Here is a 27,877-nt window from a genome sequence, read left to right as displayed (position 1 = left end):
ATAGAATTTATAAACTTTTAAAAACAAATATTTTAATGTTACAATAACTAGAATTTTTACGTTGACTGTTGATTATTTGTGTTTTTTATTTTGTTTTGATATTTGTGCTAAAATATTTGCATTTATAATTATCTTCAGTTTGATCCAAATTGGAACTATTGTATTTTCCTCTATTAAAAAATTATGCAATATGAAACCCAAAGTTATTCTAAATATATATGGTTATTAGTAGAACAGTAGTCCATACCAAACGGTATATTAAGTATCAATAAAATATTTATAAATAATACCTACAAAACACAAATAAATTCATCAAGACATAAATCATATGATCTCATTTTCAGCCGCCATTATGACATTTAGAAGTTTTACCAGCAGGTTTTACGTTTTTGCTCTTTGCGCAGAAATTGGCGCAGTTATTGTACAAGAATCTGTGCCTGACACAAATTCTTGTATCGTTTCTGATATCGTTTCTTGTATCTGTGTATGACACTATACATTTTTTTGACATATCAGAAACGATATTAGAAATGATACAAGAAAATGCATAGTGTCATACAGCCTTAACCAACAAAAATGACAAATATATGATTACCGTCATGGGACGATAACTGGGCGATACAATTACGAACATGCGCACAACAAACGGTACAAGTAGTTTCGTGACGGTTTCTGGGCCGTCCAAAAGTTCATGTTGGAACAAACCTTGAATATTATTGATTCATCTGTTTTTACAAAGATATTAAATAACCTATTCTAAATAACACCTCTCACCTCTTTACTTCTTTATTTTTTATGTTATTTTGGAGTTCTCCGTGAGTTCAGAACTATTCGGAGTTAATGGACTGGAACACAGTATTTTTGTCTACTCGTACGTATCCGATTGGTGGGCAAATTTGCCCTTCCCCTATGTTAAAAAAATCAAGACTAACTGTCAACTGTCGTAGTCATTCAGTATTCCGGTTATTGCTTTTTAATCATTATTCAATTTTGGAAAGTTGAAAACTCTGAATAACACTGTTATTAAATATCAGGTATGATTATCCAGTTAAGAAGGACATTATACATATACTAAAAGAGATTAATTTAGTTGTTAACGAGATTTTAACTTCATTTTTAAGCTACGTGGTCATAACTGATTTTGCTAGTTCATGAGTAAAAATTTATATATCTTCTAAAAATAATAGCTAAATAAGTTGCTTCTAAACGTTATCGAATTATAACTTAATACCCTTTTAAAAATCTGTACATAAGTTTTATTTGGTAACCTATAAATTTTTATCTAGCCAATTAAAATCTCTCTAATTCAATTAGTAATTTAGGAAGCTCTATTTCCTGAGTCACTCACCTTGTAAATACTCTAGATTAAGTAACCAACCCTTTATTCACTTAAACACTTATTATTTATTGCAGAGTTGTATGCCTTGTGGATATAGCAATGAATTGTAGGATAAGAACTCTCATCCTGGTGGTTTTATTAATAGGTGGAGTAATAGGTGATAATGCTGATGTAAGTACTTTTTTATTTATATATCAGGGACATATTATAAATATTTAATCAAGCAAAATAGTCTTTTGAATCACCATGTTTTTTTTTTAAAATCACATGAAGTTATGTGAGGGGTCTAGATTCAAAACCGGACATTTCCACTTTGTCATTCCAAGTAAACTGAAAAAAACAATTTACAACTTTACTGTTCCCTATCTCAAATTGGAAGAAAAGTCCACTTCTGCATCTGAACCAATTCTTTCACACTGAATTACTACTAGGAACTGTCCAATTTTGCACTTTATCAAATTGTTAATATATGGATCTTTAATCACAGATTACAGAGGTGTATTCAACTAATTTTGACTAAAAAGTGGAAATGTCGGGTTTTGCACCTAGACCCCTCATGTGTTCAGTTGGACGGCATTATGCATAACGCGACCAAGCGCCATTTCTTTAATATCGAGATAACAGCGGATTCTGGTGACACATAGCTAAAACTATCTTGGAAAAAAATCCCTGTTATTGTCACGTTAACGGTTACTAAGAAAAACGAAATTAAACCAAGCGACATTAATCCACTTACCATTAAGCAACCAAGAAATGAAAAACTTTGAAGCCATTTATCTCAAAACTATGTTTTGGCGCTTGGTTGAGTTATGCATAATGCCGTCCAATTATAACAATGGATGATTTTTATCCCTACAACATTAAAATTAAATAGTAAGAGTAGACACTTCATTTAATTTCATGTAATCAAATGAACTATTTTTTAGTAAAGTCGTCCCAGGAACGCAACTCATCAATATTGGCAATATCATTTTAAAGTCTTCTACTTTAAAATGTATAATACATCTGAATTGCTGATATAAATGAGTCAGATTATAGTTATTTATGTACCAAGTCACTAAAGTGACTCTTTATCAAATGAGTCTGATATTACAAGAAGAGCGAGTCTTTACTGACGTGCATACAAAATTTTATCGCCAACATATATTTTTTTACTTTAATGTCGTCCGAACCACTGGGGTTATAAACGACAACAATGGAAAATACATATTAAAAATAAAAAGAGATTATAATATTAAAAACAAAATCAATGGGAAAATCCCAGTAGCTGGCTGTATACCATAATTAAAAAATCACACAGAAGTAAAAACTTCGTTTGTATAATGGTATAGATTCAGATTCAGATTCGTTTATTCATGTCAATAACACAAGTGTTTAACACATGTCAAATAAAATTACACAAAGATTTGGACCCAATACAAATTAAAAAGATGCACAATACGACTAAGAGTATTAATAACATTAAATACTAACATTAAAATCACATTAAATTTGATTACATTAACAATGTACATTGCTTAAAGTCATAAAATCCTAATATTTAAATGCAAGAAATTCCTCATTACTATAAAAAACATTTTCTAACAAAATATCTTTAATTGTACTCTTAAATTGATTTAATGGAAGACACTTTAAACTATCTGGAAGTTTGTTGAAAAATTTAATAGCCCAGTATCCTGGCCCAGTTTGACACCTCCTCAATCTCCAGTAGGCTGGCACGAGATGGTGTTTATATCGGGTGTCATGTTGGTGTATGTTCTCATGGGTTTCAAAGTGCGCCCCTCCCCTCTTGATAAACATTAGGTTCTCAAGTATATATAGAGATGGAACAGTGAGAATTCTTAGGGACCTATATGCTGGCCTACAATCATCCCTATACCAAAGACCAGCAAGAACTCTAACTGCCTTACGCTGCCAACCAAAGACTGTCAACATTTCTGCTGAATGACCCCAGACTAAAATGGCATAGGCTAGATGAGACTGAAAAATTGCATGGTACGCTGTTATTAAGACTTTATGTGAAACATTAGATGCCAGATTCCTGAGTACAAACAGATTTTTTGATAGCTTTTTACTTACACTGTTGATATGTTCACCCCATTGAAGCTTGGGATCTAATAATACACCCAGAAATCTGACACTGCTCATACCGTCATTTACATTCTGTGTGTCTCTGAGAGAAAAAACAACTCTGTTGGTTTTTGCTGCATTGAGCAGTAATCGGTTTACGCAAAACCATTCATTGGTCACTGACTGTGCAGACATAGAACCCTCAAGCGACTCCCCAAGTGTATCAGTTGTAAAAGACACTGTGGTGTCATCGGCGAAGAGCGTGTACTTTGCATTTGTGTTAATGCTCGTAAGGTCATTAATATAAATTAGAAAGAGAATGGGTCCCAGAACAGAGCCCTGGGGAACCCCAATATTAGCAACACTCTTTCCCGATAACACCCCAGAGACCCTCACAACCTGTGTTCTGTTTTCTAAGTAAGATTGAACTAGTTTTACACTGTAAGGACAGAAGTTGTATTTTTTGAGTTTTTGCAAGAACATTCCATGATCTACACAGTCAAATGCCTTGCTCAAGTCACAAAACAGAACAGTATTAAACTGCAACCTATGAAAGGAGTCTACAATATGTGAGACCAAGTCCAGTATGCCAAGTACTGTGAATTTTTCCTTTCTAAAACCGAACTGAGAGTCTGAGAAATAGTTATTATTTTCAAAAAATGTGGTTATTTGTACTGCCATAGCTTTTTCAACAATTTTAGAGATTATTGGAAGCAGCGAAACAGGTCTATAGTTTTCTGATTCTTAACGTCCCCTTTTTTATAAATTGGTGTAACAATTGCTTTTTTAAGGACTGATGGAAATTTATTTTTTTTAAAGCATAGATTTATTAGTTTAGTGAGTGGGCTTATAATAATATTTTTAATCATTTTAATAAGGTTAACATTAAATCCATATATATCATGGCTATTTTTATTCTTTAAGCTGTTTATTATATCCCTCGTTTGATTAAAGGTAATTTCAAGAAATGAAAAGGTGTTTGTATGATTGACATAATTACTTTTATTAATAAAGTCAATATTTAATTTTGGAATGTCTTTAACTACCTATATTAGTGGCAATTTGGGAAAAATAATCATTGAACTGGTTTGGCGTGATCTTGTGATCTTCTAATGAAGACCCTGATTTTCCTCGATATTTGTTTATCATGTTCCACATGGTTTTCTGTGGATTTTTTGAATTTAATATTATTTGGTCATTTGACCTCACTTTGGCTTTCTTAATTTCATTTTTATATTGATTTCTGAATTGTTTAAGTATATGATGGTTATTATCATTTTTATGTTGCCTATAAAATTCTTCTAAAAATTTTAGATGTTCCCGCATTGCCTGTAGGTCATTTGTAAACCATGTGATTTTTTCAGATTGGTCTGATCTTACTCTATATTTTTTTTGTGAAAAAGATTCTAAAAAACAACTTTCAAGAATATTCATAAAGTGACAGAATTTTAATTCAACATCAGTGTTATCTTCATAGATAAAATCCCAGTTTACTTCCGATACTTTGTTGAAAAATATGTTCTTACTTTTTTCAGTTATAGGCCTAATAAGCATAGTTGTCTCAGTAAAACCTGTAACCTTTTTTTGAATCTCAAATTTGACAATCTGGCCTTTGTGATCTGAAAAACCAGTCTCAAAAACCTCAGCAGAGTACAGGGGCAATCCAGGATCCATGAAAATGTTATCAAGACACTTATTACCCCTTGTCGATTCATTTATAGTCTTGACTAGGTGAAAACCTTCAAGAATGCCTTGAAGTTTACGGGCACTTGCATTGTCAACAAGAAAGTCCACATTGAAGTCCCCAGCAACAAGGACTTGTTTATTTGGGCTTAATGTGCCTAGAACTCCTTCAAGAGAGTCCAAAAAGATGTCAAACTGGCCAGAGGGGCTATGGTATACTGCTAAAACTAACAAGTTAAAATCTTTTAGACATATACAACAATATTCTATACAAAAATCAATTATAAAAGTGTCATTATTAACAACATTAAAACATATAGTATTTTTGACGAAGATCGCAGAACCCCCTCCTCTATTTTGTGACCTTGCTGTGTAGTTGGCCAATCTGTAGCCCTCAATATGGACTGTTTGGATTTCCTCGTCTGCCAGCCAGTGTTCTGTAAGGCATAGAATGTCAACATTCTTGTCCTTGATGCATGCCTCCAAGAGACCAATCTTATTTCTCAGTGACTGCATATTGAGATGAAAAACACTAAGAGGTATTGGAGATTCACTTGAGTTTATATCTTCTTCATCTTTTGTCCCTGGTGGCTCTGGATATTCATAAAATGGTTGACTGAGATCCCAATTGGCCAAAGGGACGTATCAACAGTTTCATTTGCCTGATCTGTGGGAACTCCTAGCTTGAAGGAACTTCTTTGATCATCCTTTTTAGTGTACATTTTCTGGCAAATAAACCCTGCTTTCATTCCATTCTCCATTAAATGAGCCTTAACGGCTGCCGAGTCCACTGAGGGGTGGAAGCCGGTTACAAAGAACCAAGTTTTGGGGGATGGTGATTCAGCTACCTTGAGTGTTGTGACACTTGCAGCTGTGCCTCTGATTGGTGCCGGTCTACGATTTTTAGGGGCTGCTCTCTTTCTGTTTTGGACAATGGTCCATCTATCAGTAGTTTCACTCTCATTGGTATTTGTTAACTGATGTTTTTGAAGTTGAGATATTTTGGACTCAGAATTATTGATTTCCGAATCCGAAATCTGTTTTGTTTTTGTTTTATTTGTCATGTCGTTGACATTGACATTATTGACTTTGACTTTTGGCGAATCCATTGCTACCAACTGTTGTTCGTTGCGTTCGATTTTCGTTTCCATCTGCTCCGTTTGATCCGGTTTCAATGCGCCGGCGCCTGAGACGTCATCGTCAGCGTGAGAGGATATGATGAAGGCAGGCGAAAGGTGCGGGGAAGAGGACAAAGGATGTTTACCTTTCTTTGAGCGTGAAGTCTCCGGTTTTTTTATGGCATTCTCATACTTTTCCTTCCACAGATTGGCATTTTCCTGTAGAATCTTGTTTTTGTCAGTTAATTGATCCACTAACCTTCTCAAATCTTTTATGTTCTCTGGTGTTACATTTTGGCTATCTTTGTCAGGTATAAAAAATTATCTGGTTATCTGGTATAAAAAAGTTTTATTAAAAAACATTAAGTCATCCAAAAGGATTGACTATGGATCCAAAAGGATCCATAGTTAATCAAAATAGCAGTTCACAGAGCTTGAAATAGTCAAAATCACTGAAATGCAACTAACTTGAAAATCAGCCTCGGTTTAACAGTAGCAGTTACTAAGAACCAGATAGCAGTTAAAAAAAGCAGTCTGATATTTATCAACAGCTCTATTATATCAGTGTAATGAAGTATGTATTCTGTATTTTTACATGAAATTTTAAATATTGGAAAAGTGGTTTTTATTGGAGATTGTATAACAGTTTGGGAATAAAAACATGTGGTCTCTGTCAATATCTTAAGTGGTCATTAGAGAGGAGAGCTTTTAATATATCGAAAATCATACGAAATTTATTGTGGAGTGAACAAAGTGGCTACTATGCAGAGAAGAAGGTTAATTAGAAGGGTGAATATGGGGGCTGAATTGTATTTTCAATTTGTGTTTGTATAATTAAACTGCCATTTCTGGGATCATTATGATCCAATCACTTTACAACTATTTTTTTTAAAACACCTTTAAAATTCTGCACCACCACTCAATGAGTAAATCTTAAGACTTTTTATCATTTAAATAAACACTCCTCTCTTTTTTTAGAACTCACATATTCTTAGTTCCAAGATTTTTACACTACCCACACAATTTTATTCAAGTCAAACTTTACTTTTGTGAATACATTTTAACATTTCCTTAGATTTAGATATAAAAAACGTTACATCTCACCATTACCATTACCAGCAAAATAACGGAAAAGATGGAAAACAATATTGTGAAATAAAGCGATAAAACTGGTAGAGGTGGGAAATTACCTATAGAAACCTATAAATTTACATTGTATTGATAGTTTCCCACTTTTAAAGCTTTAGTGTCAGAGTCAAACTATCACAGGAGAATTTTCTAAAATTTACAGGGCAGTGGCCAAACTCCTCTGACACATTTAAAAGTGGGAAACTATCAATATAATGTAAATTTATAGGCTTCTATTGATAATTTCCCGCCTCTACTAGTTTCATCTCTTTTTATTTCACGACATATTATATTTTTCATCTTTTTTTATTTTGCCGGATATTAGTGAACTTATAGTATTATGCTCATGGATACATTTTTCAACATCAGCATATAAGATAAATCTCATTTACATTTATTACATAATTAACTTATTAACTCTGTCATAAATACAGTTGATCCACTGGATCTTTGCACATGGTCATAGTCATAATTCATATTATAGGAAATAAACCAAAATATGTGAGCCAAACGTATGTTGGTTATAATAAAAATTTGAAAATGGCTAATATTATAATGGATGTTTTTAAACTTCTCTTTTATTTCATTTATTACTTTTGGAACACTGGGTATACATTTTATGAATGTGAATTTTCAATTTTTGGAGACCTACAGGTTGCCTAATAAATGTAACTTTTACAGTAAATAAATGTCATAGGAATAAAAAAATTAAAAGTGTTTTTATTGAATACAAGCAAATATATGGTGCTGACATATCATCAGATCATGTTGGTAAATTGAGGTTTAGATTTAATAAGGTTCAGAGGATCCAAAAATGAACATTAACAAAAAATGCGATATGAGAAAACTAAAATGTAAGGAAACAAAAGAAACAGTTACACTGATTCTTTCAGTGAAGCTAAGTCATATGAAGCAAACATAAAGAAAACAAAAACCCCTAAAAACGATTTCATATTACTTACCCTATTGACGAGGTTTTGGAATTTTTAAATAACTAATCAATTTAGAGGTTAAAAACTTGTATTATTTGTTGTTATTAGCTAATAAATAAATTCTTAATCTAATAAATCAAACACTGTCAAAAGACAATTGTCAGTAGATAAATCAATCACCAACAATATAGTTATAGGGCTGTCTTTGTTCAATGCATGGTGTTGTGCTTAAATTAATCGTTTTAGTTTCTGTGAGTAGGAATGAGACATATATAACAAATAATTTGTGAATAGTGTCATACTTGTGCAAATATCCAATGAATCCACTGTACACCTGCTTTTTTCTTATCTCATCATACATAGTATTTTATCTGCTTTATTTTATTTTATAGTCGATTAATAAATAAAAATAAATATGTTATCTAATTTCAATAAACTTCTTTTAAATAAATAAAATTATAACATATCGACAGATGGGTCCTTGACCTGGTTTAGTTTTCTTGAACATACAGTAGCGATCAACAGGTAGTACCAAACGCGCGAAAAAAGATTTCGGCTGTAATTTTGAATATTTTGTCGAGATATTTGGCACACATATTCGTAATACGAGGGTCGTTTTTTTTTCAACCTCCGTTTGTCCATAAAAAATTTCCGTGAAGCGTTTCGCCATTGTGGTGCGCAGTGGGCGACAGCGCATCTCCCCCGCTACACTCTACATTAATCCCGACTTCCAGGCATCAGTCTGTACTGTGCTACACACGAAACAACATGGCCGCGACAATTAGTTCTCCCGACAAGTGTGAATTACGCGCTGTCATTCGCTTTTTGCAGGCAGAAGGCAATAGTGCAGCTGCAATTCATCGAAGGATGTGTCAAGTGTACGGAGAAGGGTTTATGAGTGATGGAGTTGTGCGTGAATGGTGCCGAAAATTCGAAGAAGGACGAAATGATGTGCATGACGAAGGGGGTCAAGGTCGCAATTCTGTCGTTACAGATGAGCTTGTTAACGTGTTGATGAAGCGGTGAGAAACAACTGTCGCTTCACTTTAACATCGTTGGCAATGGAATTTCCACAAGTTTCATTTGACACACACACTTGATCACCACATCAAGGATGTGTCAAATGAAAGCGAATGACAGCGCGTAATTCACACTTAGCGGGAGAACTAATTGTCGCGGCCATGTTGTTTCGTGTGTAGCACAGTACAGACTGATGCTTGGAAGTCGGGATTAATGTAGAGTGTAGCGGGGGAGATGCGCTGTCGCCCACTGCGCACCGCAATGGCGAAACGCTTCACGGGAATTTTTTATGGACAAACGGAGGTTGAAAAAAAATGACCCTCGTATAATAAAGAATGGCAGTACAGAGCCCAATTTGAGAAATATGTTAGTATGTGGAAATTACTCTATAACTAAATAAAATATTGCAAACAGGAGCCTGTACCGCCATTAAGAAGAACAAAAAATACACTTTCTTCAAATAAACTCTTTTATCCCATGCCTCGATTTTGTGTCACATTGGATCTACTAAAAATCGATTTTCTATTACAAGAAATCGAACTTGACTGACTCGGCAACATTTAGTGCGCCTATAAGTATAAAAATTATTGTTTTTGATAGTGTAATCTCACTGTCAGTGTCGAATTACCGAAGCACTGTTGCCTCACTGTTGAAAGTTTGCAGAAGTTTTTGTATGGTTTCATAGTATGAAGATGGTAAATTTTAACTAATGGTGATGTATGTTTCGTCAAAAGCCCCTGCCTTCCAGTCACTAATTTTTTTATGATATGTTTAAAAACAAACAAAACACAGTAAAAGACGTACGCAAACATAGGCACATATATGGTAGCTCAATGTATCAGTAAATGTCACATATTTAATGTCTGTTGGCCTCCCTTTTTCTTATTTTAACTTTTAAAAAATATTGAAAGAATGGGATTTAAAGTCCAAATCTTTTATTTCAGGATGACATGTATTTTGTAAAATTGCATCATTTAAACTATCTATTACCGGATTTATACTCGGCCTTTGCCACTGCTCATGTCGCTGCCGGAAATTTTGCCCAAAATACGATATCGACGCGAGTGAAGTGTTCACATCAGTCCTCACCAATGTCCTCAACTCATTTACCGAACGACTTGCAACGATTGAAGACGTGGAGGAAATTGCGGCGATAGCATTATATCTTGTCAGTATCTATCGCATGTCAAAAATCTATTAAATGATAGTAAACACGGCCCTCCTACTCCACCCCCTGGAGGTGGGGTGGGAGGTAATTTTAAAATCTTAAATATGAATCCCCATTTTTATTGCAGATTTGGATTCTTCATGAAAAATAAGTAACAAATAAATGAAAACAAATAAATAAATACCTATCAAATCTAAAATATGTCTTGAATAAATTGTATTTACTTTTTTATGAGGTATTCAAATCTGCAATAAAAAGTGGGGGTTCCTGTTTAAGAGTCAAAAGTTACCCCTACCCCACCTCCATGGGATCGAGGGAAGGGGGTCGTGTTTAAAGTTATTCGATAGGTTTTTGAAAAATATCAAAAACGTGTTTTTTGGTTTTTCATTTGGAAGTGTATTTCTCGAGATATTAGACCGTTTCTATAATTTACCTACGGTATCAGAATAAATAGTTTTTTCCGATTATAGCGCCATCTATCAAAAATTCGAAAAAATGTCTCAAATAAAAGTTATTTATTTTTGCGTAAGCAATCCGAATCTGCAATAAAAAATGTTGGTTCCTTTTTAAAATTTAAAGTTACCCCCCACCACACCTACAGGGTGTGGAATAGGGTGTCGGGTTTGGTGCCATTCGATAGATTTTTGAAAAATATTGATTGTTTTCTCTTTTCAGTTTTTTGATCCGGTGTATACCTATTTGCGAGATATTCGACTGCCCCGCTACTTTTGGGACACCCTATATGTATAAAAAAAACAAATAAAATTCATTCGATTGGGTACAGCGAAAGTTTATTTCAGGATATTAACATAACGTACAAAAGCGAAATTGTAATTAATTATCAAAAATATTTAGATATTGTTTGATCCCTAAATCAATATTATTTATAATATAATATACAATCTGCATAATTATTCAAAACATGGGGCAGCTTAATAGGGTCGTTTCATTACAACAGAATAATAGAAGCAAGTAAGTACTTACTTTTCCTAAAATCGACGAAACACAACACTTCCTTTGACAAATTCTGGCGGCAAGTGAGCAACAGTGGCTGAATGTGAATACCCACTCGCATTCGCGCTGCCTCTCCTTTGACTTCCGTCGCAAAAAACCGACTTTTTGGGGAGCGCCGTGCAATGGCAGCAGCATGAGAAACCTCAACGTGAGTGAGCTATTTACACGCTCACGCTGCCCACTTTCCTGCCCAATTCCCTGTCCAAAAGGACTGAGTGTAAATCCGGTATATCATTTCCTGAGTGTCATTGTCATTTAACATTAAGTTAGTTCTGACAACTCAAGTTAGTTGGCAGGACAGATGTAATTGCTCTGTCGAGTAGGGGCAATGCAGTTCTCGGATAGTTTATCCATTTTCATTGACTTTTGGTCATTTAATTTAATACTGTTAATTTAATCAATAATTTGTTGATTATGTTCTCATTTATGTGTGACTTATGAGTTATTTAGAACATGGTGCTACAGAACATGAGTTTAATATGTACCTATATTTGGTACAATCCAAATGTGAACACTCTGCTCTGTGAAAACAGTAAGATTTTTATCATTCAATATAACTGTCAATTGTACCAAAATATTCCCCTTCCTATAGTAGGACTTCTTTCATTTGATCTCATTAAATCTGATTTTAATTGGATGAATATTACATTACCTTGTAGAATTTTATATTGAAGACAATTACAATCCTAGTTTTAGGATTTTTTGAATTGATTTTTTACAGAAAATAGTGTATTTTAACACATTGCGTGCGGGTGTCTGATCCTAAGACTTATATACTCATGACTGACAAAAAAATACATATTTAAACTGTCTATAATCAATGTCATACATGCCGGCATAGTCAAGTCAAGTCAAGTCATTTATTCATAATATACAAAAGTACTTACATACGTCGAAAAATAGTGTACAACTTTGGTTCACAGATATAAAATACAAATATAAAAACACAAGATATAAAATACAAGTATAAAAACACAAGGCATAATATGAAATAATACATACATCAATTAAGACAAACATTTTCTGGGTTCCTAAGAATAAACAAAGTACAATTCAACAATTCACAACCCAGTTCCAAACATTAAAGTTAAAATTTAAAAATTCATCACTGCTGTAAAATGCTTGACTTATGAGAAAATTCTTTAGTTGTTTTCTAAATTGTAAAATTGGCAATTCAGCAATTTCAGTAGGCAACTTGTTGTAGAATGTTAAACCATAAGAGTTTGGTCCGTCTCTACTTCTTTGGAGCCTGGTGTAGGGCAGTATTAAGGCCTGCTTATTTCTGGTTTCATATCGGTGTACATCCTCATGTCTTTGATGACAATCTATATTTTGCTTCACGTGAACAAGACTCTCCAGAATAAATAGCGAAGGCAGAGTTAGTATGTGCAGTGCAACAAATGCTTGCCGGCATTATTTCTGATAAGACAGGCCAGCAATTATCCTTACTATTCTTCTCTGAATACGAAAGATATATTTGGCTCCAGCACTGTGACCCCATGCCAAAATTGCATAGCTGATGTGTGAAAGACACAGTGCAAAATAGGCCTGTTGTTAAGTGAACTGAGATACACACTCAGAAAGTCTTCTAACCAGAAAAGTTGTAGTTCGTAACTTAGCAACAGGGGACCGTGTATGAGCTTTCCAACATAGTCCTGCATCCAAGTAAACTCCCAAAAATTTTATTTGTTTGTCTGCATCTCCGGATGAAAGCTGTCTTGTTGAAGAAATCAAAGACTGGGTTTTATTGATGTTTAGAAGCAACATATTTGGCATGTTTAGGCATACATGTGGCTCACATGTATGACATCCGCACGGAACGTGTTAAATGTTTTAACTAGGGAGTTGTTACTTATATTCATTTTCATTTTTTCATCACTTCTTTAGTGTGTTCAGAAATGGCTGTTTTCTTACATTTTTACTCATTACAGTAGTGACCTTTTATGACAATTTGATAATAATACCTATTTTTTTATTGAAGTGAAAATTTCTTTAGGGACGTTGTGCGATTTTTGGATAGGGGAAAAAGCATTGAATTCGCGACCGTCATTGCGACCGTCATCGCTTATGCTATACATTATTTGTATGTTTATATAAATTGTATAGAAGTATTTAAATTTAAAATAAATGTAAAATCTATTTTTCGATAGGGAAAAAGGATTTATTTCGCGACCATCATCGCGACCGTAATCTCTTCGGCCAAATAAATTTTGTACGTATATGTATTGAAGTGAAAACTTCTTTAGGGACGTTGTGCACTTTTTGGATGGAAAAAAGTATTAAATTGGCGACCATCATTGCGACCGTCATCGCTTCGAAGAAATAAATTTTTGAAGTGAAAACTTCTTGAGGGTCGTTGTGCACTTTTTGGATGGGGAAAAAGTATTAAATTAGCGAACGTCATCGCGACCGTCATCGCTTCGGCAAAATAAATTTTTAAAGTGAAAACTTCTTTTGGGGACGTTGTGCACTTTTTAGATGGGGAAGAAGTATTGAATTAGCGACCGTCATCGCTTCGGCGAAATAAATATTTGAAGTGAACCTTCTTTAGGGACGTTGTGCACTTTTTCGACGGAAAAAAGCATTAAATTAGCGACCGTTATCGCTTCGATGAAATCCATTTTTGAAGTGGAAACTTCTTGAGGGACGTTGTGCACTTTTTGGATGAGGAAAATATTATATTAGCGAACCTTCATCGCTTCGACGAAATAATTTTTTTATTAAGTGAAAACTTTTATAGCGACGTTGTGCACTTTTTTTTATGGAGGAAAAGTATTAAATTAGGGCCGTAATCGCTTCGACGAAATAAATATTTGAAGTGAAACTTATTTAGGGACGTTGTGCACTTTTTCGATGTAAACAAGTATTAAATTAGCGACCATCATCGCTTCGAAGAAATAAATATTTGAAGTGAAAACTTCTTGAGGGACGTTGTGCACTTTTTGGATGGGGAAAAAGTAGTAAATTAGCGACCGTTATCGCTTCGACGAAATACATTTTTGAATTGAAAATTTCTTTAGGGACGTTGTGCACTTCTCGGATGGGGAAAAAGTATTGAATTTGCGACCGTCATCACTTCACTGAAATAAAAAAGGGGGGTAAAAGCATTGAGCTCCTAATTTATAATATGCTATAAGAAGTTTTCACTTCTGACGGCACTCCCATGAGTACCTTTAATTTTTTGAAGTGAAAACTTCGTTAGAGACGTTGTGCGATTTTTGTATAGAGGAAAAAGCATTGAATTCGCGACCGTCATCGCGACCGTCATTGCGACCGTCATCGCTTATGCTATATATTATTTGTATGTATATATAAATTGTATAGAAGTATTTAAATTTAAAATAAATGTAAAACCTATTTTAGGATGGGGAAACAAAAGATTTATTTCGCGACCGTCATAGTGACCGTCATCTCTTCGACGAAATAAATTTTGTACGTATCTATATTATGTGTATCTATACATAAATTGTATAGAAGTATTTAAATTTAAAATAAATGTAAAACCTATTTTTCGATAGGGAAAAAGGATTTATTTCGCGACCGTCATCTCTTCGGCGAAGAGGACGGGGTAAAAGCATTGAGCTCGTAATTTATATACTATAAGAAGTTTTCACTTTGTCGGCACTCCCACGAGTGCCATTAATTTTTTTATGCATGTTCAGTACTAAAATCCTTTTTGGCATGTTGAAGAGCTGGAGAGTGTAGTAAAATGTTGATTACAGTTAATGTTGAATCTGCATAGGGAGCGTTCAAGTATTACGTAACGCGATTTTTTAAGATTTTTAACCCCCCCCCCCCCTACGTAACGCACTCTTATGGGAGTTTAACTATTGCGTAACGCAATTTTTGAAGATTTTTGACCCGCCCCCCCCCCCCTCCAACCTTCGTTACGTAATACTTGAACGGTCCCATAGTCGTTAGTATTGTCATTAGTAAAATTCATTGTTATTAGTATAATTTTGTAATCAATTGCAGATTGTTTTTGTTATGTATTTTTCAGCATTTTGTTTCTTCTTTCATTCTTATGCTAAGGTGGCTATAACACTCATTAAGGAAAGATTCAGAACTTAAAAAAATATGTAAGATTGAATGGAAGTGGACTTAAATAATATATAAATATATCAAAAACAAACAACCATTAATACTTACTAGTGCTTCACATATTTCTTCATACATAATTGTCGATATTCTCTCTTCTTCGGGCCTACATACTTGTTTGTATGTATTCACTATGCTTCAAAATTGATGCCTTGGATTGAGATTGGGAATCGTGTGGCCATGATATAATTTTGCATGATTAAAATCACTTATTTTCAGTAATCATTGTTCTTTCAATAAAACTTTCAGCCAACATATACTCGTAAAAGAAGAATATGTTTTTCTTCTTTATGGAAGATATCTGTCTTAAATCGGTCATACCGCACTACTGCAATAAGTTGACTTATTGTACATCTTCCATACCTTCACGATACCCATTCCAGGATTCAGGAACCCTGTATCAGCTTATACAGGTCTATGTGGCGTTATAATATCTCGAGAAATACACTTCCCAATTAAAAAACCAAAAAACACATGTTTAATATTTTTCAGAAACCTATCGAATAACATTAAACACGACCCTCCTCCACTCCATCCCATGGAGGTGGGGTGGGGATACCTTTTAAATCTTAAATAAGAACCCCCATTATTTATTGCAGATTGGAATACCTGATAAAAAAGTAATATTTATTCGAGACATTTTTTAGATTTGTTACAGCGGTATCTATCAACAATTCTTAATGTCTCGAATAAATATTACTTATTTTTTCATGAGGAATCCAAATCTGCAATAAAAAACGAAGGTTCCTATTTAAGATTTTTAAGTTACCCCCACCTCACCTCCATGATGGGATGGTGTGGGAGGGGGTCGTGTTTAGTGTTATTCGATAGGTTTTTGAAAAATATTAAACACGTGTTTTTTGGTTTTTCATTTGGAAGTGTATTTCTCGAGGTATTAGACTGTTTCGATAATTTACTTAGTGTATCAAGATAAATCGTTTATTCCGATTATAGCGCCATCTATCCACAATTCGAAAAAATGTCTCGAATAAAAGTTACTTATTTTTAGGTAAGGAATCTGCAAATCTGCAATAAAAAATGGAGATTCCTATTTAAGATTTTAAAGTTACCCCGCAACCCACCTGCAGGGAGTGGAGTGGGAGGCCGTGGTTGGTATCATGCGATAGATTTTTGAAAAATATTGAACACATATTTTTCAGTTTTTCGATCGGATGTTCATTTCGCAAAATATTCGACTGTCCCGCTATTTTTGGGACACTCTGTATAATAATATGTTTAGAAGAAAGAAGTATAATATTCCTATAAACCAAAATAAAATTATTTCTGAGTATGTTGAACATATAGTATTCACGAATTTACATAATTTTTATTTGTTAATTATGCTAATGATAATTTTAAACAACCAGAAATAATCAGTTATTTTATCTAGTCAGATAAGGTAATAAGGTTATAAAAAACAAATATAATTATAAAACAATACAATTATGTATAATTTTTATTCCTCAAACTTTAAAACCAAACAAATTCGTTTGAAAGTTTTTTTGAATGTAAAATAGTTATGCTGTACACCACATCCTTAACCCGGCATCCGACAGGTGAACTTTTTTGTCACTAACAGACAGGTGGGGTGTGACAAACCCCAGCAATTGAAAGAGGTAAAGAGTCTCAAAAAATATCTTTACATTTAGTTGTCTGTGATATATGGAACGTGAACATTTTTAGCACCGGCGCAAATTGAACCTAAGCAAGTCACAACCTGCCCCGGCGGGACGGGTGACCTGTGCCGCATATTGAACACAAGCCAACCCGACCGTCGGCTGTCGCCGTAACGAATAGAGACGGGCAAAATAAGTGCAAACGTGTAACGGTTACTATTGATACCGGTTCTCAGTGGTACTGAGTACAAATACTGATTACAAAATACTGATGTATCTGATCCTTGTACTAAATTGAGTAGGCAACTAAAAAACGGTAGTTCCGTACATGTAACTAGTAACGTTTTAAAAATATCTTACACGTCCCTAGTAGTCGTAGCGGTATGATTTTCGAAAACATCGAATTTGATCATAAGCGCGTGCATAAAAAGATATCTTACACTGAGTATTTTATTTCTACATACCTTTATAATAACAAGCATAAGTTAACACTGCATTGATTGTGATTGCAAAAACGGTTCGCATGTTCGCAAAATCAGTGCGGACATATAACGGTTACTTTTGATACCGGTTCTAAGTGGTACTGATTACAAAATACTGATGTATCTGATCCTTGTATTTACTGAATTGAGTAGGCAACTTAAAATCGGTAGTTCCGTACTTGTAACCAGTAACGTTTTAAAAATATCTTACACGTCCCTAGTAGTCGTAGCGGTATGACTTTCGAAAACATCGAATTTGATCATAAGCAGGTGCATAAAAAGATATCTTCACTGAGTATTTTATTTCTACATACCTTTATAATAACAAGCATAAGTTAAACACTGCATTGATTGTGATTGCAAAAACGGTTCGCATGTTTTAAATAAGATTTTTGCTGATTATGTATTTTGTTAAAATATTAAATAACACAACAAATACAATAGGGAACTTGCACATTTTTTTTATTAGATAATAATGTTCAGTTTTGTTAAAAAATGAGATTTCCAAAATTTCACTCTTCAAAAACTCATAATAACTTAGAAATACATATTTAAAGTCTTCGACGGTATAAAATAGTTCAAACGGCCCGTGACGTCACATAGTTTTGCATTAGTTTTGATTATGGTTATATTTCGCTGTGTCTAGGTACACGCTAACGTGTACGCAAATAAAAAAGTGAGGTAGATGCGAATTAAACTTCATCAAGCCAGTGACGTCATTATTTAGCTTGCGCAGTGACTATACATTTTAGTACATGCTATTTTGATATGTTTAGTGTTTGTTTGATAGAAAAATATTTGTTAAGGGAAGGGAAGCAGAACTATTCAGATGTTTCAAACTTAATTGTAATAAATCAATGTATATATATAAAAGTATATATTTAGGTTAGCAAAATAATTATATGTATTTAGTTGACATGACATGTAGGTACAAAATATTGTTAAAATAATTTTTATATGTAAGTGAATTATTATAATCAACTATTCTAAATGCAAAATAAGCCACAATTTAACTAAAAAAATTATTTTATTAACGTTTCGACGTCCAAATCGGATGTCATTGTCAAAATACAAAAATTAGTCAGATTAAATAAATTATTAGAAAAAATTTTTTACTAAGCAACAACATTTTTGTTTAATTTAATAATATTTTGTATTTTGACAACATCAGGTTTAGACGTCGAAACGTTAATAAAATCAATTTTTTAGTTATATTGTAGCTTAGTTCTCATTTAGAATAGTTGATTACAAAAATTCCACAAGGATAATAGCTTCGGAACAACTTAATTATTATTGTGAAAGCTTTAGGTCTTGCTTTTGTTTTAATCTTGGACGGTAAGTACTATTTCATTTATAACTAAAAAAATATATATTAATTTATAGTCTCTTATCTTTTTCGCACTGTTTTAAAATGTTCTTAAACCCGTTAAAAGAACTAAATAATTGTCCACACTCCATAGTTAATTTAAAAACGAAACACTAAACAAATAAAAAATAAGAAATCACTGACACTCTAACTTTTTTATTTGCGTACACGTTAACGTATACCTAGACACAACGTTATATTTAGGTTTATTCTTCTTCTCCTTCTTTAGTTTATTGGTTTCCACCTACTTGGGTATTTGGCCAGCTCATCGTCGTGGAATAAGTCAAAAATATTTATATTCTAATGACATTTATCGTATGTCATTGTAATAATATATACCAGTTTGTTAAAATTGGAGTTTTATACTGTTTTTGAAGAAAAGGAACGAAGGTTTACTATTGAAAATAAAACCATTTTGTAAAAGTAAAAATTTTCTATGAATAGTTCAAATGATCAAAAACACTTGTAACGTCACATAAATGTATTTTCTACTGACGTTTATAACGTCTAATTTAAAATTCTGTTTACTTTATTGGAAAAATTTAAATGTACAACCCAGTGACGTCACGACGCGTGTTTTGCCACCTGTTTTAATTTGAATTTTTAATCGTCTTTAGGGGCCAAACGAAAGACAAACAAAACTTTTTTATCTTTGATACATGTTTTAAATTATGTTCTGTTGTGATTTATAACATTTTTTTTCGAATTTAAAAATTTATGCAAGTTCCCTATTCACAACCATCATTTAATTTTTAACGATAAACAAAAGTCTAATAAATATATGATGACAAGTTTAAAATTGATCGACTTTGTCGATAACAGTGTCATTAATAGATATTTTTTACCATGAATCATTTTCCAATGATTGTGTGGATTTAGAAATACATACTAAACAATTTTTTGATCTGGATAAAGGAGATTATAATTATGGTACTCCTTATTTTTCAAATAATATGCTCTTGTAAACGCATAACTTTGATTTATTGGCTAAAGCCACACTAGATACTTCACAAGAAATTAAAAATAATTAACATGTAAAAAATTCGCTGTTTTAATTTTATTTCCTACTATTGCAATAAAATATTAAAACGAATAAACGAAAACTTGTAGAGTAGTGCTGATTGATAAAACAGAGCAATAAAATGTTATTCATAAAGATAGTGTAAAATATATCGCCGCTTATTCATTTCAGATACTTTCATCTCGCAAATAAAAACACATAAAAATATACATCTGGCGATGAGTCACCCGTCCCAAGGCCCAGAAAACTGTACGCTGACGACAGGCCTTCCCAAGCTCGACCTGCGAACGCATGAACTGATAGTAGGATGCGCAGACCGGTCTACGCAGTCCCCCGACGCAGGTTGTGTCTGGCTTAGGATCAATTTGCGCCGAGGCTTAAGCTGGTCAGAATACATAGTCACTATTTACACTAACATTGTCTATTTTTCCACTTATTTCCGAATCACTCTTGTCAATACATTCGTCAGTGTCTGCTTCATCCCATAATAAAAAAATGTGTTAAAATCTGTAATAAGTATTATTCACTTACCAGTACTTACTTATAGGAGTAAAACAAAATAAAAACAATTCTGTAGAAAGTACAAAATCCGACTAGTGGAGTGTGACCACTTTCAATCCAAATGTAGAGTGCTTTTCATGAGCATTTTTCAGTGCGTCAGAGTTTTTCGATTTCTTTCTAACGCATTAAATTGTATGTGACAGAAAAAAGGCACGACTGTGATTACAGGCCTTTATAACATGTATTCTAGTTATTCTAGTTGTCGATAGATGGCGCTATAATTGAAGAAAAAATTATTTACGAATTATATATCTACGAATATAATCTGTACAATTTATAACACTATAAAAATCAAAGAAAATACCATTTTATAAATGCAATAAACACAATTGATTTGTTTTTATGCCAAATTGCAAATAAGATGTGATAACTGTCAGATTTAACTAAAATGTCATGTTAGAATAAATGTTATAAATGTGTATTATCACGGACTTACCTTTTTTTCTATCATTTGTGACGCACTGAAAAATGCTTATGAAAAGGACTCTACTTGCTGAAACTAAACAGATGACTAAAAACTATGTGTCATCGTCATCACATAGACGAATGTACAATAGAAAGCTATCTAGCCGCTGTGGTCACTCCATGCACAATTTCCTTATGTTTTAGGCGCTTCAGCATTGTTGGGGTGTACTACACCCCACATGTCGGATGCTGGGGTAAATAAATGGAAGAAGTTTAAATAATTAGGATATTTAAATTTTAGCAATACAATAGAATTTCTTATAACTTTATACAGTGTCTTCTATACAGTGCCAGCAAAAAATCTTTACAAAGTACATAGAGCACATAAATCCAAAGAATTATTATTTTAGTTTTACAAATTAATTTTTTGTCGTATCAATTTACTATTTTAGTTGGGAATAAGCTACAAAATTGGCTTATTTTGCACACTATAATAGATATAGGCAGGTAATCGATACAGGCATACTATAGTAGTGCCTATCACATGTTATAATCTAACGCAGTTAAAGGCTTTAGTGAGATCTAAAGATCAGACTTCTTGCTCTTCACTGATACACTTTTGTAGTACATTTGTGTTCTGAAATTATTTGGGCTAGATAAAAAACTTCCTTCACTTTTTGTTTTATCTTCTTGGATTTTAATACTATCGTCTATCATTCTTTCGTATACAGTTTGTATAATACGACTTAAAGCTTTAAAGTTGCTAAAAACACTAAAACGTTGCAATTAATTTTTTTATCATTTTTTCATCTCCCATTTTCATGGTCCAATCTATCATTAAACATGATTGTGAAAAATATGCAACTTTGTTCCAAGTCTTTCCTAATTTTAATAGGCTCTGAAGGTTGAGCTTATCTTTACTTTTACTTTCACTTTTGCCATCTATGTATCACTCTCTTCTTACAGTGCCATGCACCTATACTGCGTTGGCGAATTATCTTGCCAGCGTCTATCCTTCTTGGCATGGTAGAGCTCTCCGGTGTTATTTATCCCTGCCCAGTTCTTTATATTATGGATAACATCTCGAACCCAGGACATTCTTAGTAGGGCACTCAGTGGGGGTATTTGGCTCCGAATTCCATCCTACTACCATCTACTACATCGATTTACTTGATATTTTTATAGTAAGTAGGGAATAGCTCAAGAAACAAAGTCTACCCTATATACTATGGCGCTTTTATCTTGGGGGCGGTTCCCACCCCTTCAAGGGGCTGGAAAATTTTTTGGTCAAAATAACCACGGAAGTGGCCAGACAACCTAATTCTAAGCAAAAACTATTCTATAATATTTTTTTTGAAAACTCAATACTTTTTGAGTTATTCGTGGTTGATAATTGGGCATTTTCATTGAAAAATGAAACCTTTCGGGCGGTTTTTTGCGACTATCTTAGAAACTATGCATCTAACTAAAAAAACTCTATAAAACATTTTTATAGCGTACAAAAAGACAAAGAGATTCGTTCCTTCATAAATCTTCTCTAGTTATGATATAAAAAGAGATATGGTAGGTGAAAATAATTTGCATTTTTGGTGTATGCTCAAATCGGTGTATTAACTTGAAATAACAGAGAAACGGTCGAGTTTAGATGTATAATACTATTATTATCTTTTGTAGTGCTTGAAACGACCTTTAAAATGAGCAATATTAAATGTAGATTACATTCAAACTAAGCGAGATCTGCTGCAAAAAAATTGATGACTAATGTATTTTAAGAAAAAAATGAGAAGTTTATTTAACCCCTCATCCACCAGAATGTAAATGCATCGTTTTGCTTCTACAATACCTTTTATTGTAGTGTGATTTCTATGATCAAAAAGTTGGACGGGTTTAAAATGAATGGTTTTTGGAAAAAATCAGATCAAATTATAGAGCGCATTTTTAAATCTTCTTAAAAATATTCTTTTTCTCCATGTAACTCGAAAATGATAAGAGATGCGAAAAAAAGATACCGTGCAAAAATATAAGGTATATTTAGAAAAAAAATTGTTTTTATTTTTCATTACTGTATCTCTTATCATTTTCAAGTTACATGGAGAAAAAGGAAGATTTTTAAGAAAATTTAAAAATGCGCTATAAATTTGATCTTATTTTTTTCAAAAACCATTCATTTTAAACCCGTTCAACTTTTTGAACATAGAAATAACACTATAATAAAAGGTATTGTAGACGGAAAACGATGCATTTAAATTCTGGCGGATGAGGGGTATATACTCTCATTTTTTTCTTAAAATACAGTAGCCATCAATTTTTTTGCAGGCTATCTCGCTTAGCTTGAATGTAATCGACATTTAATATGGCTCATTTTAAAGGTCTTTTCAAGCACTACAAAAAGTATTGGTAGCATTATACACCTAAAATCGACCGTTTCTCTGTTATTTCAAGTTGAATACAGCGATTTGAGCATAGACAAAAAAGCAAACTCTTTTCACCTACCATATCTCTTTTTGCATTACATATAACTAGAAGTTTTATGAAGGGACGAATATCTTTGTTTTTTTGTACTCTACAAAAATGTTTTATATAGTTTTTTTTAGTTAGATGCATAGTTTTTAAAGTATTCACAAAAAACCGTCCGAAAAGGTGTCATTTTCAACTACGAATAACTACTAAAGTATTGAGTTTAAAAAATATATATAGAACAGTTTTTGCTTAGAATTAGATTCTCTAGCCACTTCCGTGGTTATTTTGACAAAAAATTTTACACCTCCTTGAAGGGGCGGGAACCGCTCCCAAGATAAAAGCGCCATTGTATATAGAGTAGACTTTGAATTAGGAGATAAGTAGAGGCTATTCCCAAAATTTCATTAAAATCCATGCAGTTGGATAGAATTGGGAGGTAATATCCTGTTTTTGCTCTCATTGACGCCTATAGCACACTCGAAAAATGTATGGTGTGCCCGGAACTGAGGGTCGTTGCCTCATTTTTGTCTGACATATTAGCATAATTATCCCGGAGAAAGACGGTAAATTGTCTCTCCCGTTACTATCAACACGATATGAGCAAGACATTTCCTTACTCCTCGTTGAAACGCTTATAATTCGGTCAATTTGTACTCTACGAGCTCCTTAGTGGGAAAGTTTTGGGGTAGTTCTGATTGCTTTCACTATAATATGTATTTTGGGCTGCTGAATCCGAATATGAGGTTTACGGACAAAATTTCTTGTTGGAACATTGAAAAAATCGCGAAAAACGCGAAAAATTTCTGCTTTTTTCCGCTTTTTTGCAAAAATCTGGAAAACTATTAACTTTTAGTAAATGATCTGTGAACAGAAATTAAAGTAATTAAAATTCTCTACAAATATCACTATTTACTTTTTCTTCAGACAAACCGTTCGGTCTAAAGTGCAAGTTGAAAATTGCCAATTTTTAACGGTCTCGGCAAAACCCATTTTTTACATTCCAAAACTTTATTTTTTATTATAATGCTGTCATTTGATAAATTTCTCCTAGTTTTCTGTACAAATAATAAATGTTGGTTCATAATATGAATATGGTATGTCTCTTGTGACAGCTTCCATGAATCCATTCCATCCTAAAATACCGAGAATGTCTCTGCTTTTCCCTTAGAGCCACAGAAGATCAGGCACAGATGGAGTCACAGTTTCGGTTGGTGAGAACATTCCCTTCAGATATGTTATCTAGATTTCTGATAAACCTTGAGGTTTTGTCCTTTTAAAATGTATTAGTTGAACAGCTCCCTGACTTCCATAAACCTCAGGCGCGGGCTTAATTTTTAAACGAGGAATGGACTGGTTAGGAGCTACTGCATGTTTTGGTGCAATACAAGAAATGCCACCCATGACGTGAAAAGTGTGGTATCCGTCGATTGTATGTACGTTAAAATCAGCGTTATCGTACACCTGTTGTGTAAAGCACGGCTGGTCAATTTTCTGCGGATCGTCTGCGATTGCTGATACTTCCAGACAAGCAACGCGCTTACTCAAAGTCTTGTAGCGGCAGTAAGGCCCAGATAATTCGTCTCGCCATTCCTTGCAGGGTTGGCCGTTTTCTCTACAAAAAGTACGGCTCAAGAAAATAGGTTGATGTAGTTTTTTCTTTGGGGTTTTGTTCATCCTATACAGAAGCTGTTCGCCAGGAAGTTTCAGAATTCGCAGACGATCCGCAGAAAATTGACCTGCCGTGCTTTACACAGCAGGTGTACGATAACGCTAATTTTAACGTACATACAATTGACGGATAATAACACACTTTTCACGTCATAGATGGCATTTCTTGTATTGCACCAAAACATGCAGTAGCTCCTAACCAATCCATTCCTCGGTTAAAAACGAAACCCGCGCCTGAGGTTTATGGAAATCTGGGAGTTGTTCAAGTAATTCATTTTAAAAGAACAAAACCTCAAGGTTTATCAGAATCAAGATAACAGATCCGAAGGAAATGTTCACACCAACTGAAACTGTGACTCCATCTGTGCCTGATCTTCTGTGGCTCTAAGGGAAAAGCAGATACATTCCCGGCCTCTTAGGATGGAATGGATTCATGGAAGCTGTCACAAGAGACATACCAAATGAACTAACATTTATTATTTGTGTAGAAAACTAGGAGAAATTTATCAAATGACAGCATTCTAATAAAAAATAAAGTTTTGGAATGTAAAAAGTGGGTTTTGCCGAGACCGTTAAAGATTGGAAATTTTCATCTTGCATTTTAGACCAAACGGTTCGTCTGAAAAAAAAGTAAATAGTGATATTTGTAGAGAATTTTAAGTACTTTAATTTCTGTTGACAGACCATTTACTGAAAGTTAATAGTTTTCGAGATATAAGCAAAAAAGCGAGAAAAAGCAGAAATTTTACGCTTTTTTCGCTATTTTTTCAATGTTCCGTCACGAAATTTTGTCCGCAAACCTCATATTCGGATTCAGCGGCCACAAATACATATATAATGGAAGAAATCAGAACTACCCCAAAACTTTCCTAGTCAAAACACAATGGCGTGACTCGGTCTCCAGATCCTTTTCTGCTATATAGAAGGGTGCACAGGATGACAAAAATTGGCACCACGCGATCAGATGAGGCTGACATTTGAGCCAATCAGTCTCGACGTCGTCCCTTACACCTCTTATGTGTTCTAGAACTACCTAAATAATCAAGAAATTTGAGTATTAATTAGGTAATAGGTCAGCTGGTATCCAATATAACTTTATTATTTTAAGGAAAGTAGAGGTGTAATTATATTTTCTGTTTTTGATACAGGATGATGACATAACAGTTGAAACAGTAGATGAGTCAGTTCCTGATGTTGCTTATGAAAGCCCAGTCCCATTAGATCCCAAGAAAGTGTACTTCGCAGAACATTTTGATGATCCTGCACTATTTCAAAAGCGATGGATTAAATCTCAAGCTAAAAAAGAAGGAATAGAAGAAGACATAGCAAAATATGATGGACAGTGGGAAGTAGAAGCTGCAACAAAGGATAGCTTACCCAATGACAGGTAATTTTTATTTTCTTTAGATTTTGGTTCATGGATTAGTTTCATGGATTAGTAGTACCGCCAGAGATAGGATCTCATGGTACTACTAATCCCTACCGAACGACGTTAAGATGCTAGAAAACCAGGCATACATACTTCTATGTTTTTTTTTGTTTGTAGTGGTTTGGTACTCAAAACTAAAGCCAAACATGCAGCGATTTCAGCGCATCTATCAAAGCCGTTTGTGTTTGCGGATAAGCCATTGATCTTACAGTATGAAGTACTGTTACAAGAAGGCCAAGAATGTGGAGGATCTTACTTAAAATTACTAAGTGAAGGTCCAGAATCCAAGAATCTCAATAATTTCCATGATAAAACTCCCTACACCATTATGTTTGGGCCTGATAAGTGTGGAAACGATCATAAATTGCATTTTATCTTCAGGCATAGGTAAGTCACAAGTAATAATAAAATTTATGTATATGTGAAGAAAATAGGAAAGTCTCAGATACAGAATACATTATTAACAAGCTGAAAATGCGAGTATCATAACGAAAACTTTGTTTATTTACGTATTTTAATTCATAATATGGAAAATTTGCTGTTATGAAAAGTTGTTCAGAATTAAAAATTATGTTTTAATGTGCAATTATATCATTCTAATTTAAATGTTGTGAATTATAAAGGTACTTTACTCTTGATCGAAATTTATATTTTTTATATACCTCGTATAAAATTAATAAAATTTGATATATGATGGTTGCATCATAAACCTTAGACCATGAAGAGCTTTTTATGAAGAATAACTTTTCTTCGTCAAATTAAAAATAAAAGAGTTATAAATGAAAATGTTGTTGGTATCCATAATTTGAGAAAAATCTTCAAATATTTTTTTCCATTAGAAGGATGTAATTGCACATAAGAACATAATTTTTTATGCCAAACAACATTTCATATATTCGGTTCGCTAAACTCAGACACAACTGGCTAGTGATTTCAGTCAGTAATTTTGCCAATTCGACAAAAAAATAATAACTAAATAGTTAATAATTACTAAATAATTAGTTAATAATTATTAGTTAATTATTACTAAATAATTACTAAACAAAAAAATTACCTACTAAAATCACTAGCCAGTTGTGTCTGAGTTTAGCGAATTGACTATAATAACAATTTTCATTTCATAACAAATGGAACAGTCCATTTATCATTAGGTAGTCCCATTAAAGGGGAGGCCGTATACTCGTATAAACCTTTTTAAGTTAATAAATTATTGCTTTTAAAATATACTCAAATTGTATTTTTGAACATCTTATTTATTTTATATATAATAATTAAATTCACTATCAAATGTCATTGATA

General features: G+C 33.3%; 1 protein-coding gene across 1 annotated transcript in view; it reads left to right on the top strand.

The window, feature by feature from the left end:
- Positions 1-866: 866 nt before the first annotated feature.
- LOC114328091 (calnexin) overlaps positions 867-27,877 on the top strand; it is a 61,057-nt gene continuing 34,046 nt past the window's right edge. The window contains exons 1-4 of the mRNA XM_028276846.2: positions 867-1,034; positions 1,414-1,510; positions 26,298-26,536; positions 26,696-26,965. Of these exons, the coding sequence (XP_028132647.1) occupies positions 1,439-1,510; positions 26,298-26,536; positions 26,696-26,965 (581 nt within the window). The 5' untranslated portion in view covers positions 867-1,034; positions 1,414-1,438. The remainder of the gene's footprint in view (positions 1,035-1,413; positions 1,511-26,297; positions 26,537-26,695; positions 26,966-27,877) is intronic.

This window comes from Diabrotica virgifera, chromosome 3 (assembly GCF_917563875.1).
Source record: "Diabrotica virgifera virgifera chromosome 3, PGI_DIABVI_V3a".
NCBI classification, from domain to species: domain Eukaryota; kingdom Metazoa; phylum Arthropoda; class Insecta; order Coleoptera; family Chrysomelidae; genus Diabrotica; species Diabrotica virgifera.
Note: the sequence above shows the minus strand (reverse complement) of the source record. Positions and strands in the feature narration are given on the sequence as shown.